Genomic DNA, 14,682 nt, shown 5'->3' with positions numbered 1-14,682 from the left:
GAAGATCTAAGTCAGTGTCAGTGAAGTGTTTAGTGTGAATGTGGCTGCTCTGGTCCTCTTTGTATCATATGCTTATACAGTAGAGAAAGGTGGGAGGAAGGTAAACAATTCACACAGTAACAGGAGAGCAGACAGTCTGCAGGGTATGAAGGGAAGGAGTCACCATGGATTGAGGAGTTGGAAGGTCAAGAGCTGGGTGTGCAGATTGCAAAAAATAGCAGGACCAGAAGTTTACATCAGTGTCCTTCATTTCAAACACCCCAATACAGCTAAAGGGGGGTAACTAGTGTAATTCTCTATATCCAAGAATGCACATAAATTACAGATTGTGACATTCCAACTCACCAAGGCATGTAAAGTCTGTGGACACCTTTGACATGGAAAAAAATAGGACTTTTCCCTCTTAAAAGGAGATCTCCAGCAAAAGTTAACTTATCCCCTATCCAACGAATAGGGGATAAGTAGGTGATCACGAGGGGTCTGCCTGCTCAGACCCCCGTGATTTCTAGGACGGGACCCCAGGTGTCTCAGTGAGCAGCTTGTGCAGTCTACCAGTAGATGGCGAGCGCTCCATTCATTTCTCTGACAGTGCCAATTATGCCCCAGTTCCGCACTCTGGCCTTTTCGTCGCTCTCATAGAAATGAATGGAGTGTGTGCCGTCTGCAGCACATGTGACTCACTGAGCACCGGGTCCCGTCCCTGTGATCATTGGGGGGTCCCCGTGGTCAAAACCCTCGGCAATCAGCCACTTATCCTCTATCCTATGGATAAGGGATAAGTACATTTTTGCTAAAGTTCTCCTTTAACTTCAGTTTGCAGCCTTCCGTCATTTTCAGTAATCCTGATTTGTATTTATAACCAACTCCTTCCTAGTTTTAGACTTTTCTCATGTGTCCCTCCCAGTAATAAATGCTGGATGTTAGAGCTGTGGGGTAGATTTACCAAAACTTGTGTAGAGGAAGAGTGGTGCAGTTGCCCTGAGCAAGCAATCAAATTGCTTCTTTAATTTTTGCCAAGGACTCTGTAAAATGAAAGAAGCACTCTGATTGGTTGCTATGGGCAACTGATCCACTTTTCCTCTGCACAGATTTTGATAAATCTGTCTCATAGTGTCCAAACTGCTGCTGCCTGCACAGACTGCCAAGTATCTCCACCACCTAATTCCTAAACAGCCTATGAGGGATATCTGTTACCGCTACCATAGACCCAAATGCTAAGCAGTGTGCACAAAGTATGACTGGATGGTCTCGACTTTCTCTACACTGAAACTTTGTGCGATTCTCTCTCTCCCCCCCCCCCCCCCCTTAACTCTACAGACAGACATGTGTTTTCTCCTCCCTATCCATGTGATCTGCCCTCCCTGAAGAACGAAGGGAGAGATTCATCAAAACCTGTCCAGAGGAAAAGGTGACCAGTTGCCCATAGCAACCAGATTGCCTCTTTCATTTTTAACAAGGCATCTGAAAAATGAAAGAAGGGATCTGATTGGTTGCTATGGGCAACTTTTCCTCTGGACAGGTTTTGATAAATCTCCCCCTAGGTGCCTCCCCTTGAATTAGATTACATTAGATTTCCAAATCTGCTTGAGGACAGAAACGGCTTCTCCCATAGCAACCAATCAAAGCTCATCTTTCATTTTAACAGGGCTCGTTAAGATATGAAACATGAGCTGTGATTAATCCAGTTTCTGTATTCAAGCAGATTGGTAAATTTGGGTTATTGAGAGCTGTTCTGTGTTAGAAGGGTCAAAGTCAGCCATATGAAGGAGTTGCACAGACTCTGCAACAACACAATGGTAGGAAGGTTTCCATTAAAGTAGTCCAGTGGTGAACAACTTATCCCCTATCCTAAGGATAGGGGATAAGTTTGAGATCGCGGGGGGTCAGACCGCTGGGGCCCCCTGCAATCTCTTGTACGGAGCTCCGACAGCCCGCGGGAAGGGGGCGTGTTGACCTCCGCACGAAGCGGCGGCCGACACGCCCCCTCAATACAACTCTATGGCAGAGCCGAAGTGCTGCCTTCGGCAATCTCCGGCTCTGCCATAGAGATGTATTGAGGAGGCGTGTTTGCCGCCGCTTCGTGCGGGGATCGACACCCGCTATCTGGCCGGAGAGCCTGGCCCCCGTACAGAAAGATCGCAGGGGGCCCCAGCGGTCCAACCGCCCGCAATCTCAAACTTATCCCCTATCCTTAGGATAGGGGATACGTTTTTCACCACTGGACTACCCCTTTAAGTCTATTTAAAAAAAATTACTCAATTTCACATTTAAAAAGCAAATAAAAAACATAAATTTAGCACAAAGGTGTCCATATTCTTTAAGGTGTCTCCATTCATAAAAGAACAGAAGTATGATGATAATAGCATTCAGTGACATTTAAAGTTATGACTACACATATCTAAATGTAAATAATTTTTCCATTTTATCAGCATGAGCCACTTTGAAAAGGCAAACAAAGTTCCAAAAGAAAAATTCCAGATTTTAACATTTTAAACAATTTAACTTATTATTTCTGATTTATGTATCGACAGTATGCCTATTGTTCAGACTGTACACCCCTTTACAGTCCGTCTCCCCCCTGTATCTATGTATGTGAGTATTTATACCTAATAAAGAAGAATTTATCATCAATGGTGAGTGCTGCTATCTTGATTTCCTACCGGTCAGGTTTATTTCTCATTCATACTGCAGTAATATGGAGAAAGCTACAGGGGAAGTACAGGGGAAGTACTAGTGGGCAGCCAATGGGTCCTACAAAGAGCTGTTCATTATTAGCAGATCTCTCCTCTGGTTATTACAGGAGGGGACCACCCCTTCATGACCTACACTGCTACATAGAGATATGAGACTGCTACATAGACAGACATTTTTAAATGGGTGGTCCAGCGAAAAACAACTTATTCCCTATCCACAGGATAGGGGATAAGTGTCTGATTGCGGGGGTCTGACTTCTGGGACCCCTGTATCTCTTGAATGGGCCCTGGCTCTCTGAGGAGCTTGTGCAGCAGGCACAAGCTCCATTCATCCTGTATGGGAGCGCCAAACAAACCTGAGTACTGTACTTGGGCACCTCCAGCGTTTCCATAGAAATTAATTAAGCATGTGCCGTCTGGAGCATGTGCTCCTCTAAGAGAGCCCAGGCCCGTTCAGGAGATCACAGGGCCACGGGGCCAGCAGTGTCACACACGATCAGACACTTATCCTCTATCTTGTATAAATTTGAGATGTCCTAACATTTCCATTTGGATATTCGCAGATATCTGAACATTCTACCGGAACGTTGGATTGGCCACACCAGAAACAATTCACCAATATTGTGTTGGCCAACATGATCGTTCGATCTAACACTGTGGGACTTCTTTCTTTACGGACTACATCAAGGAATCTGTATCTGCACCCCCCACCCCACCTTTTTTTTTCTCTTGGCTGTCTGGGCATGCTGGGAGTTGTAGTTTTGCAACAGCTGTTGGCTCCCTGGTTGAGAAACACTGACCTATTGATTTTAATAGGAACTGGAATGATTCTTCATTTCCCCTGTGATAGTGCTGCAGAGAAATAAAACACGGGCACAGGTTCTCTAACAGATCACAGCAGTAATAGATTTTTAATCAGCCTCTTCAAAACTGGACAAGATGACAAAATGGAAGCTTAGGAATGCACATTACTATTGTTCCAACTTACTTTCCATACTAGCTCAGGTGGATTTACTAACATGCAAGCATTACAAATCAAGCAAATGTATTCTCTCCATTGGTAACTCTCCATCTCGTGTTAATTGATGGTGAATGCAGTATTGAAAAAGCACTCCAGCAATTTTATTTTGGTCATAAAGTGCCCTTCTGCCTAATACTATAGAATATTTATTCATTTTATTAAATGTGAAATTTATGAGGTGTCTGCCATGTGGATTCTTACTTCCTCTCTCATATGGTTCTTCTAATGTAGCCTGCATTTCCCATGATCCCTCTGGAGTCTCATTACTGCACTTGCATCAGCAAATGATGGCGACAACATTTTTCTCTCCTAACTCCCACTCCAATCTTAGGTTGGGCTACGGAATTTCACTATGGAATTTCCAACAGGAAATGTGTATTGGGATTTCGATGCCCAGTACACATTAAGGAACTTCAACATTGTGCCACTGAAATTCCATTGCAAAAAAAAAAAAAAGACGAACTTGTTAAAATCAGACATTGCCTTCTATGGGGACCGCACTCGTCATCTCCGGATTCTAGATTCTCAGTGTGAACCAGGACTTAGTGTATTTCTATGAGATACAGCTTCTGCTGCCTCCTGTGTGATTAATATATTTCTCCCAGTCAGCTCTTACAAGCATGTGTCAGGAAAGAACAGTGTGATGCTGCATCACATCATAGATTTTCTACCCAACAATCACAAGCAGCACAAGTCAGAGTAGTTTTATAACTCTGCAGCTAACCACTGTATGGACTCATCTACTATAAACTATATGATTGCATTCCTTGCATGGGGCAGAGGAGATATCTTGAGCAGCAGTCTATGGGGGAGATTTATTAATTTTTTTTTTTACTTCCCTATTTTTCTTTCTTTTGTTAAACAATGTTTGTTTTGCATTTTTTTGTGTATTTTTTTTAACTTACAACATAAGTGATTTCTAGTAACTTGTCTATGTAGGCCACTTTACATGCAGTGGTCATTTGTTTATCATTTGCGATTTGGAAAAAAAAATATTATAATTACAGTTTGAAATGGTTGGAAAAAAAAACATGCAAACATCGACCACCCTCAGCGGTGCTCTAGAAACCTGCTTTACAACGTGAGAAATGGTGTGGTGAAGTCAGATTTTTATTTTTTTTCCCCGTTTTGATGGACTTGAGCACATTGTGAGACTATGTGATTAATTATGTGCACAATCTGCTCAAGAATTGCAACTAACGTGACTTAAAGGGAACCTATCATAAGATTTTGTCATATATAATGTGTAACAACACATTATATATGGTAAATCCTCCTGACCATCCTCAGGGGAAAGTTACTGCCCGCAGGGATGGGGAGCATATAAAGTTAGTAAGTCTCCTGGCTATACTTATCTAGTCCCGTATTCTCGGGCTTATTGACAGCTCAGGTACAGCCCGCGTAATCGCTCTGCTCAGTCTGCATAGGGAGCAGAGGAGTGACGTGGGCAGTCAATCACCCTGAGGGAGCAACGGGACTAGGTGAGTATAGCTGCCCACCCAGGGGACTACTAATAGGGCCAGCAAGGGAGACTTTCTAACTTCATATCCTCACCACTTCTGTGGGAAGTATGTCTTCCAGGGATGGCGAGGAAGAAGATTTTTTCCATATGTAACGCATTGCCGTGTGTTATATATGGTAAAATCCAATGTCAGGTTCCCTTTAGTGATAAATCTCACTCTATGCATGGGAAAACACACAGTAGAATAAGGGTGAAGCTTAATGGTGGAGTGAAATACCAAGAGGGATTTGACAGATAATCCTAAAACTCCTATAAAGAGAAAAGCAATCTCTGAGCTGGTAGCCAGACAGGGGTCACATGACCCAGCCACCATATTGAAAGGGTTCAAAATGCAGGTATATAATTGAGCTAGGATACAACTTCGTACCTTCTAAAATTTTGCTAGTCAATAAGCGCTGTATGTCCAAAAATTGCTGGAGTGCAGATTTAAAATTTGTTTTCTACCAGAGACGAATTAATGGAGCAGATCTTCAACACAATCTGGTTATATTAGCGAAACGACATCCACCACTACAAGGTTACTCTAGATGTACTACAGACTTGTGTATCACATCACGTGTTATGCATACCTGTTTGTTTTCTTGGTCATTCAATCTATGATTATTATCCAAAGACAGGCACTTGTGTTTTGCCTAGAAAGCAAGGGAAACATTTGTAACAGAAGAATTGCATGGCAAATGGCTATGTTATCTTAGAAAATACACGGAGAAAGTATCTGATCTGGCCTTTTACTGCTACAAAAGGATTTGAATTCGTAACAATTGTTGCTGCCATAAGTTACAGCGCCAAAGCTACAAGGTTAAAAAGGAGTACTCTGCTGCTCAGTGTTTGGAACAAACTGTTCCGAACGCAGGCGCTGGGAGCTTGTGACATCATAGCCCCCTCATGACATCACGCTCCACCCCCTCAATGCAAGTCTATGGGAGGGGGTGTGACATCTGTCACACCCCCTCCCATAGACTTGCATTGAGGGGGTGGGGCGTGACGTCCTGAGGGCGCGGGGCTATGACGTCACAAGCTGCTCCCACGTTCGGAACAGTTTGTTCCAAACACTGAAAAGCGGAGTACCCCTTTAAATGATTACTAGCTTTATTTACTCTCTAAAAACATTCCTAAAAAGTGTTTGTGTGTTGACTTTAGACATTTCTAACCAATAACCTTAGGGAAAGCTATAAATAATCATTGGGGGTACGAAATCTCTGGAACCAATGCCATTAATCACAATAAAGGGTCCATTTATGGATTACATAGACACTCTGTCAATACAAGCAGTTCAGCCTACTATATTACCCTACTGTGCTGAATGTATGGAAATATGTCCGTAAAACAGATTTGTAATACATAAGTACTTCAGGTGAAATACCATCAGTATTTCATCAGCATTGCATCCATATTTTGTACAGTAAATACTGATGGGCGTCTTCCAGGCCGGAAATTTGAATTATGCTTTAAAAAACGAATGACAAAAAAATGCTGATGCAATATGAATCAAATACAGATACATGCATCATATAATAAAGCAGTTAGCGCTCATAAAAATATATGAGAGATAATCACTGCATTTTGTAGTTTGATGCAATCTCTACATACCCATTAAAATGTATGTTCTTGTCTAGCCAACCAATGGGGTGGATGCCTTCATGTGTGTTTAAAAGGGGTACTCCCGTGGAAAAAAAAATGTTTTAATCAACTGGTGCCAGAAAGTTAAACAGATTTGTAAATCACTTCTATTAAAAAATCTTAATCCTTCCAGTACTTTTTGGGGGCTGTATACTAAAGAGAAATCCAAAAAAGAAATGCATTTCCTCTGACGTCATGACCACAGTGCTCTCTGCTGACCTCTGCTGTCCATTTTAGGAACTGTCCAGAGCCGGAGAAAATCCCCATAGCAAACATATGCTGCTCTGGACAGTTCCTAAAATGGACAGCAGAGGTCAGCAGAGAGCACTGTGGTCATGACATCAGAGGAAATGCATTTCTTTTTTGGATTTCTCTTTAGTATACAGCCCCCAAAAAGTACTGGAAGGATTAAGATGTTTAATAGAAGTGATTTACAAATCTGTTTAACTTTCTGGCACCAGTTGATTTAAAAATAAAAAAATAAAAAAAATAATAAAGTTTCCACGGGAGTACCCCTTTAAATGAACTGATGCCGGAAAGCTAAACAGATTTGTAAACTACTTTTATTTAAAAATCTTAATCCTCCCAGTACGTATCAGATGCTGTATACTACAGAGGAAGTTCTTTTCTTTTTTAAATTTCTTTTCTTTCAGACCACAGTGCTCTCTGCTGACACCTCTGTCCATGTCAGGAACTGTCCAGAGCAGGATAGGTGTGCTATGGGGATTTGCTCCTACTCTGGACAGTTCCTGACACAGACAGAGGGGTCAGCAGAGAGCACTGTGGTCAGACTGAACTTTGGCTGTCCAGGCATGCAGGGAGTTGAAGTTTTGCAACAGCTAGATACACAGTGTGTGGAAAACACTGTATTATTTATTACACAATTTGAGCGCTAAAGACAAGTTATAAAAAAAAAATAAGCATCTCTGACTGATGATTGATAAAGTTGTAGTTTATTGCTTTAAGTAGAACCTGCAATGGAATTACAAATGCTGGTAGACAGTAAATTGTTCAGTGACAGTCACCAAACACTATAAAACTACAAAACAAACACAGTAAAATGAAACACTAAATCATCCAATACGGGTGAATATACACTTGTTCATGCTGATAAAATTAGCAACTGCAATAGAACAGCTGTGTATAGGTTGATGAGATTATAGAAAGGTTTACACTACACAGGTCAGAATAAAGTTATATGGTTATATCATCTGGGAAAGGAAACATCATTAGGTGGTTACTTTGGTTTAAAGAAGCATTAAGTTTTTTCCCATAAAAAGCTAACTTGCAGACGATATTCCTGCAGTTATATCTGTTTCATTCTAGTTCATCTGCATCTATACATTTCATTACTGCAGTTGGGTCATGGGACCACCAAGTGATGTGTGCTGTGTTACAGACATACTGTTATCTACACGGTGACAACATCACTTATCGGGTCCCTGATGGTAGTTCACAGACCCTCACCTATCCACCTTCCTTGTTCCTATGTATACTTATCCATGTATGCACAGTGTGTGGCTAACAAAATGTCTGTCACCTTAAAGGGGTACTCCGGTGGAAAACTTTTTATTCTTTAATCAACTGGTGCCAGAAAGTTAAAACAGATTGGTAAATTACTTCTATTAAAAAAAAAACTTAATCCTTCCAGTACTTATTAGCAGCTGAATACTACAGAGGAAATTATTTTCTTTTTGGAACACAGAGCTCTCTGCTGACATATTGACCACAGTCCTCCCTGCTGACATCTCTGTCCATTTTAAGAACTGTCCAGAGTAGGAGAAAATCCCCATAGCAAACATACACTGCTCTGGACAGTTCCTAAAATGGACAGAGATTTCAGCAGAGAGCACTGTGGTCATGATGTCAGCAGAGAGCACTGTGTTCCAAAAACAAAAGAATTTCCTCTGTAGTATTCAGAAGCTAATAAGTACTGGAAGGATTACGTTGTTTTTTTTTTATAGAATTTACAAATCTGTTTAACTTTCTGACAGCAGTTAATAAAAAATAAAAAAATAATTCCACCGGAGTACCCCTTTAAAAAGAGACCTGGAGAGAAGTGATATAGTACGAGAGTTCATACACTGATGAGCTGCAGAGTTATATAGCTTCTCTTCCTGCCTGTCTGTGATGTTTGCAGATTTTTTTTAGTGTATGACTGATGCTGCTCTACAGTAACAGGAAGAAAAGAAGACAAGCTGAAGCCGCATCACACTCTATATTGTGAGTTAGGGGGACAGAAATTTGGTATCACTGATCTATTACATTGTGCACTTAAAATGGCTTGGCAGAGGTGATAAAGTCTGATCAATGACACCATGGGAGGCATCATAGGAAATGTAAGCTGCATTAGAAGAGCCATATAAAAGGAAAAATAGAAATCAAAATGGCAGGCAAAACCATGCATGCCACATTAACTAAAACAGGTATACGGAAGGCAAACACAAGAGCCTCTACTTTATTCTGCACTATACTGCACTAATTAAGAAGAAAAAACTCGCGAGTGCTTCTTTAATGTAATCTCTTTTCCCAAAAACCAAGATTATGAACTCTACCATTCAGATTTTATAGAAGTCGTACTGCATAACACACAGTAGCATAGATGTTATAAAAAATAAATAGAATGCCAATAAAAGTACCAAATCTTGGTTTCCAGGGATAGTGGTTGAGTATGGATAATGCAAGGAGATTGGAACCTATTAAGAGGGTTGTGCAGTGCCAGGACTGGTTTAACAAAACCAGATCGGCCGCTTGATAGCTCAATGACTTATAATAGCGTCCACCAGGCACACAGCACTATATTTCCTTTAAAAAAAAAAATCTGCACCAGAGGATTGGAGCCGAGAACACAGATGTTAACACAACCTAATTCAACTTCTGCAAAAAAAAGTAAATAAAAAAAAAATTTATGTATATTTCACTGTTAAGATTACATTCTGCTGCTAGAAAAAAATTCAGGAGGTTAAAAAAATATATATAAAAATAAAAAAAGCGAATGTCTTTTTAATCAGACGACAAGCCTTCGGAGAGAGCCATTCCCTTAAATAAAAAGCTATTTACTTCTCTACACCCATCCTAAAGGTTTGAATGTCTCATACTATGTCATCTGTACAGTCCCATTGATGGTGGACTGAACCTTACAGTAGTTCTAGAATCATTACCACGGCAACCAGAAACATCGGCTTTGGTGCACAAATTGGCAGAAAGACCTCCCTGCGAAACAGCCAGCGGATAAAAGCAGTACTGAGTATTGGATAGGCTGTGTTCACACTGGGCATTTAATTTGTGGTACTGCCTCTAATTATTGCCATAATTTTAGCACTATTTGCCAAAAAAGCAGTAAAAATTTTGCAATTTTACCACTATTTGTATACGATTTGCAATTCGCTGTAAAACAGCACAATTTTTATAGTGATTACGTAAAATAGAGGTGGTACTGTGTGAACACAGCCTTAAAGGAGTAGTCCAGTGGTGATTCAGTGGTGAGCAACTTATCCCCTATCATAAGGATAGGGGATAAGTTGCAGATCGCGGGGGGTCCGACCGCTGGGGCCCCCTGCGATCTCCTGTACGGAGCCCCGACAGCCCGCTGGAAGGGGGCGTGTCGACCTCCGCACGAGGCGGCGGCCGACACGCCCCCTCAATACAACTCTATGGCAGAGCCGAAGCGCTGCCTTCGGCAATCTCCGGCTCTGCCATAGAGATGTATTGAGGGGGCGTGTCGGCCGCCGCCTCGTGCGGGGGTCGACACCCGCTATCTCGGCGGAGAGCCGGGGCCCCGTACAGAGAGATCGCAGGGGGCCCCAGCGGTCGGACCCCCCGCGATCTCAAACTTATCCCCTATCCTTAGGATAGGGGATAAGTTTTTCACCACTGGACTACCCCTTTAAGGCAGGGTTCACATTAGCCTAACACAGACCTATTTTTGTAATTTTACATCTGTATTACAGCCTCAAGTCCAGGGCTGATTATGGGTCTGATAACCCAAATAGACAGCTCTCAATTCAGGTCATCAGACCCAAGGTTCTGGCAATAATATGGACACAAAAGTATCTGTATTATCCTACTGTGAATCCAGCCTAAAGATTAAAAAAAAAAATAATAATAATTGTTTCCACCCTAGGCTTATACTCGAGTCAATATGTTTTCCTGGGTTTTTGGGGTGAAATTGGGGGCCTCGGCTTATATTCGGAAAGGATAATACTCGAGTATATACGGTAGTCACAATAATCAACTGGGGCAAGTGCTTTGACATCAGGTTTGTGGCCCCTTTCACGCTACCGTTATGACGGCCATCAGGACCACCGGAGACAATGGCAGGAGAAAAAGAAATTGTGCTTGCACCGTCTTTTTCTCCCACTATTTTTTCTGAAAATACTGGTGCCTGATGGACCCCACTGACTATAATGGGGTCCATCGGGAGCAGTTATTGCCCAAAATGACAGCCATCAAACTCCCCCCCCCCCCCCCCCCCCAAAAAAAATAAAAAAAAAATAAAAAATAAAAAATTTGTCGGACGTTATTGGCAGGGCGCAACGGGCAGTGTGAATGAAGCCTAATAGTTTTTTGAGACTTTTGCTTTAGAGGATTTTTAGAACATGATGCATTCGAGTCTATTTTAGACAGAAAAATTAATTGGTGACGAATTTATCAAAAGCGACTTTTCGGCAACAAAACAACAAAACAAAACTTTTCGGCAACAGTCGCATGAGCTGAAAGTACGCTGAAGTGTCAGACCATGCTGGAGCAGGTTTAAAAACAGTCTAAACTTAAATCCCGAAGTCCGTGCGCCGAATTTATCAAGAGCCGTGCGACTTTTGATAAATTAGGCGCACAATAGACGAGCCTAACACTCTGTAGCTTGGTTTATATTGATGAGGGACATAGACAACTTTGATAAATCTCCCCCAAATATATCTATATCAATATAGGTTAGTGAACAATCATCAAATTAAAGTAAAATACTGATAAATAGACAGATATTAATATTTACAGAATATTAATATGAATAAGGAAAAAAATCCATTGTGGCTCTTCACTTCTATGTAGCTTATTTATTAGTTCCAATAGCTATAATACCTTAAAGGGGAATACCTATCTGAAGAAGTTCTCCCTTATCCACGGGTAGGGAAACAAGATCCGTGCCGGTCTGACCACTGAGAAGCCACCAATCCCAAAAATGGGGACAAAACTATCCCTGGAATGAATGGCGCACACCACCAGCACTCCATTCATTCTATAAGGGGCTGACAAACACAGCTAACTTCAGAGACCCCAAAGAAAATAAACTGAGTCGCTGGACATTCTCAGGGGTCCCAAAGCATATTTGTGTGCAAAAAATCTACCGCGTATTACAGTAACAGCAAACTGAATATAATTTGTAGACATCTCACCCACACGTGGATTTTCCCTATTCACGTCATTGGGGGATAGCCAAATCTATGATAATTGCCCAGTTGTTGCAGAAACTGCAGTTTTCAAGTACAATTGTTCCTGCTACAACATTACCATATTTCACACCAAAATCTGCACGATTTGGTGCACAAACAGGCTTTCAGACGATTCATAGAAACCACAAAAAAAAATAATGTATGTATATTTTATATCTATCTATCTATCTATCTATCTACACACACACACAAACACACAAACATTGGGGATCAAAAGTTTGGGCACCCCAGGTAAAAATTTGTATTAATGTGCATAAAGAAGCCAAGGAAAGATGGAAAAAAACCTCCAAAAGGCATCAAATTACAGATTAGACATTCTTATAATATGTCAACAAAAGTTAGATTTTATTTCCATCATTTACACTTTCAAAATAACAGAACAAAAAAATGGCATCTGCAAAAGTTTGGGCACCCTGCAGAATTTATAGCTTGCACTGCCCCCTTTGCAAAGCTGAGACCTGCCAGTGTCATGGATTGTTCTCAATCATCATCTGGGAAGACCAGGTGATGTCAATCTCAAAGGTTTTAAATGCCCAGACTCATCTGACCTTGCCCCAACAATCAGCACCATGGGTTTTTCTAAGCAGTTGTCTAGAAATCTGAAACTGAAAATAGTTGACGCTCACAAAGCTGGAGAAGGCTATAAGAAGATAGCAAAACATTTTCAGATGTCAATATCCTCTGTTCGGAATGTAATTAAGAAATGGCAGTCATCAGGAACAGTGGAAGTTAAAGCAAGATCTGGAAGACCAAGAAAAATATCCAACAGAACAGCTCGCAGGATTGTGAGAAAACTCACGTTTGACTGCACAATCCCTCCAGAAAGATCTGGCAGACACTGGAGTTGTGGTACACTATTCCATTATAAAGAAATACTTGTACAAATATGGTCTTCATGGAAGAGTCATCAGAAGAAAATCTCTTCTACGTCCTCACCACAAAAATCAGCATTTGAACTTTGAAAATGAACATATAGACAAGCCTGATGCATTTTGGAAACACATTCTGTGGACCGATGAGGTTAAAATTGAACTTTTTGGCCGGAATGAGCAAAGGTACGTTTGGAAGAAGGGAAACAGAATTTAATGAAAAGAACCTCTGTCCAACTGTTAAGCATGGGGGTGGATCAATCATGCTTTGGGGTTGTATTGCAGCCAGTGGCACAGGGAACATCTCATCAGTAGAAGGAAACATGGATTCAATAAAATTTTGGATGCTAACTTGATGCCATCTGTGAAAAAGCTGAAGTTAAAGAGAGGATAGCTTCTACAAATGGATAATGATCCTAAACACACCTTGAAATCCACAGGGGATTACATCAAGAGGCGTAAACTGAAGGTTTTGCCATGGCCTTCACAATCTCCTGACCTCAACATAATTGAAAATCTATGGATATACCTTAAAAAAGCAGTGTGTGACAGACCGCCCAGAAATCTCAAAGAACTGGAAGACTTTTGTAAGGAAGAATGGGCAAAGATACCTCAAACAAGAATTGAAAGACTCTTGGCTGGCTACAAAAAGAGTTTACAAGATGTGATACTTGCCAAAGGGGGCAGTACAAGATATTAACTCTGCAGGGTGCCCAAACTTTTGCAGATGCCATTGTTTTTGTTCTGTTATTTTGAAAGTGTAAATGATGGAAATAAAATCTAACTTTTGTTGACATATTATAAGAATGTTTAATCTGTAATTTGATGCCTTTAGGAGATTTTTCCATCTTTCCTTGGCTTCTTTATGCACATTAATACAAATTTTTACCTGGGGTGCCCAAACTTTTGATCCCCACTGTATATATATTTATTAGGGATTGACCGATTATTGGATTGGCCGATATTATCGGACGATATTCATGATTTTGTAAGGTATCGGCATCTAACCTGCCGATAATGCGGGCACATTAAATCAATGAACTGCAGCGGCTTTTGCGGGGCCAGAGACCGCCGCCGCCGCCAGCCGCTTCTCTCCCCTGCCTGTCCTTGGGTCCTGAGTCCAACCACCGACGCTGCCCGATTGTCTCCCCCTGCCTATCCACTGGCCGCCGCTGCCCCATTGCCTCCCCCATCCCCGGTTTTATAATTACCTGTTCCCTGGGTCCGCGCTACTTCTGGCTCCTGCGGCGTCCTGCCCTGTTGCTGTGCGATGCAAAATGACAAGTGACGTCCTCAACGCGACGTCACCGTCAGTGGCCCGGCACACAGTGACCACTCAGGCCGCCTCTGGAGCCAGAAGTAGTAGCGCGGACCCCGGGAACAGGTAATTATAAAACCGGTAATGGGGGGAGGCAATGAGGCAGCGGCGGTCTCTGGCCAGAGGATAGAAAGGGGGAGAAAAGTGGGTGGCGGCGGTGGTCTCTGGCCCCGCAAAAGCTGCTGCAGT

General features: G+C 41.8%; 1 protein-coding gene across 13 annotated transcripts in view; it reads right to left on the bottom strand.

Annotated features, from left to right (window-relative positions):
- The window catches only part of UNKL (unk like zinc finger), a 109,120-nt gene that overhangs the window by 40,396 nt on the left and 54,042 nt on the right, over positions 1–14,682 (bottom strand). For all 13 annotated transcript variants that reach the window (XR_008847384.1, XR_008847383.1, XR_008847382.1 and 10 more), the window contains one exon: positions 5,806–5,868. Coding sequence is in view for 6 of the 13 variants with exons in the window: in XM_056537159.1 (XP_056393134.1) it covers positions 5,806–5,868 (63 nt within the window). In the remaining 7 variants the exon portion in view is untranslated. The remainder of the gene's footprint in view (positions 1–5,805; positions 5,869–14,682) is intronic.

This window comes from Hyla sarda, chromosome 8 (genome assembly GCF_029499605.1).
Source record: "Hyla sarda isolate aHylSar1 chromosome 8, aHylSar1.hap1, whole genome shotgun sequence".
NCBI lineage: Eukaryota > Metazoa > Chordata > Amphibia > Anura > Hylidae > Hyla > Hyla sarda.
The sequence above is the reverse complement of the archived record's forward strand: the minus strand, read 5'-3'. Positions and strand labels throughout refer to the sequence as shown.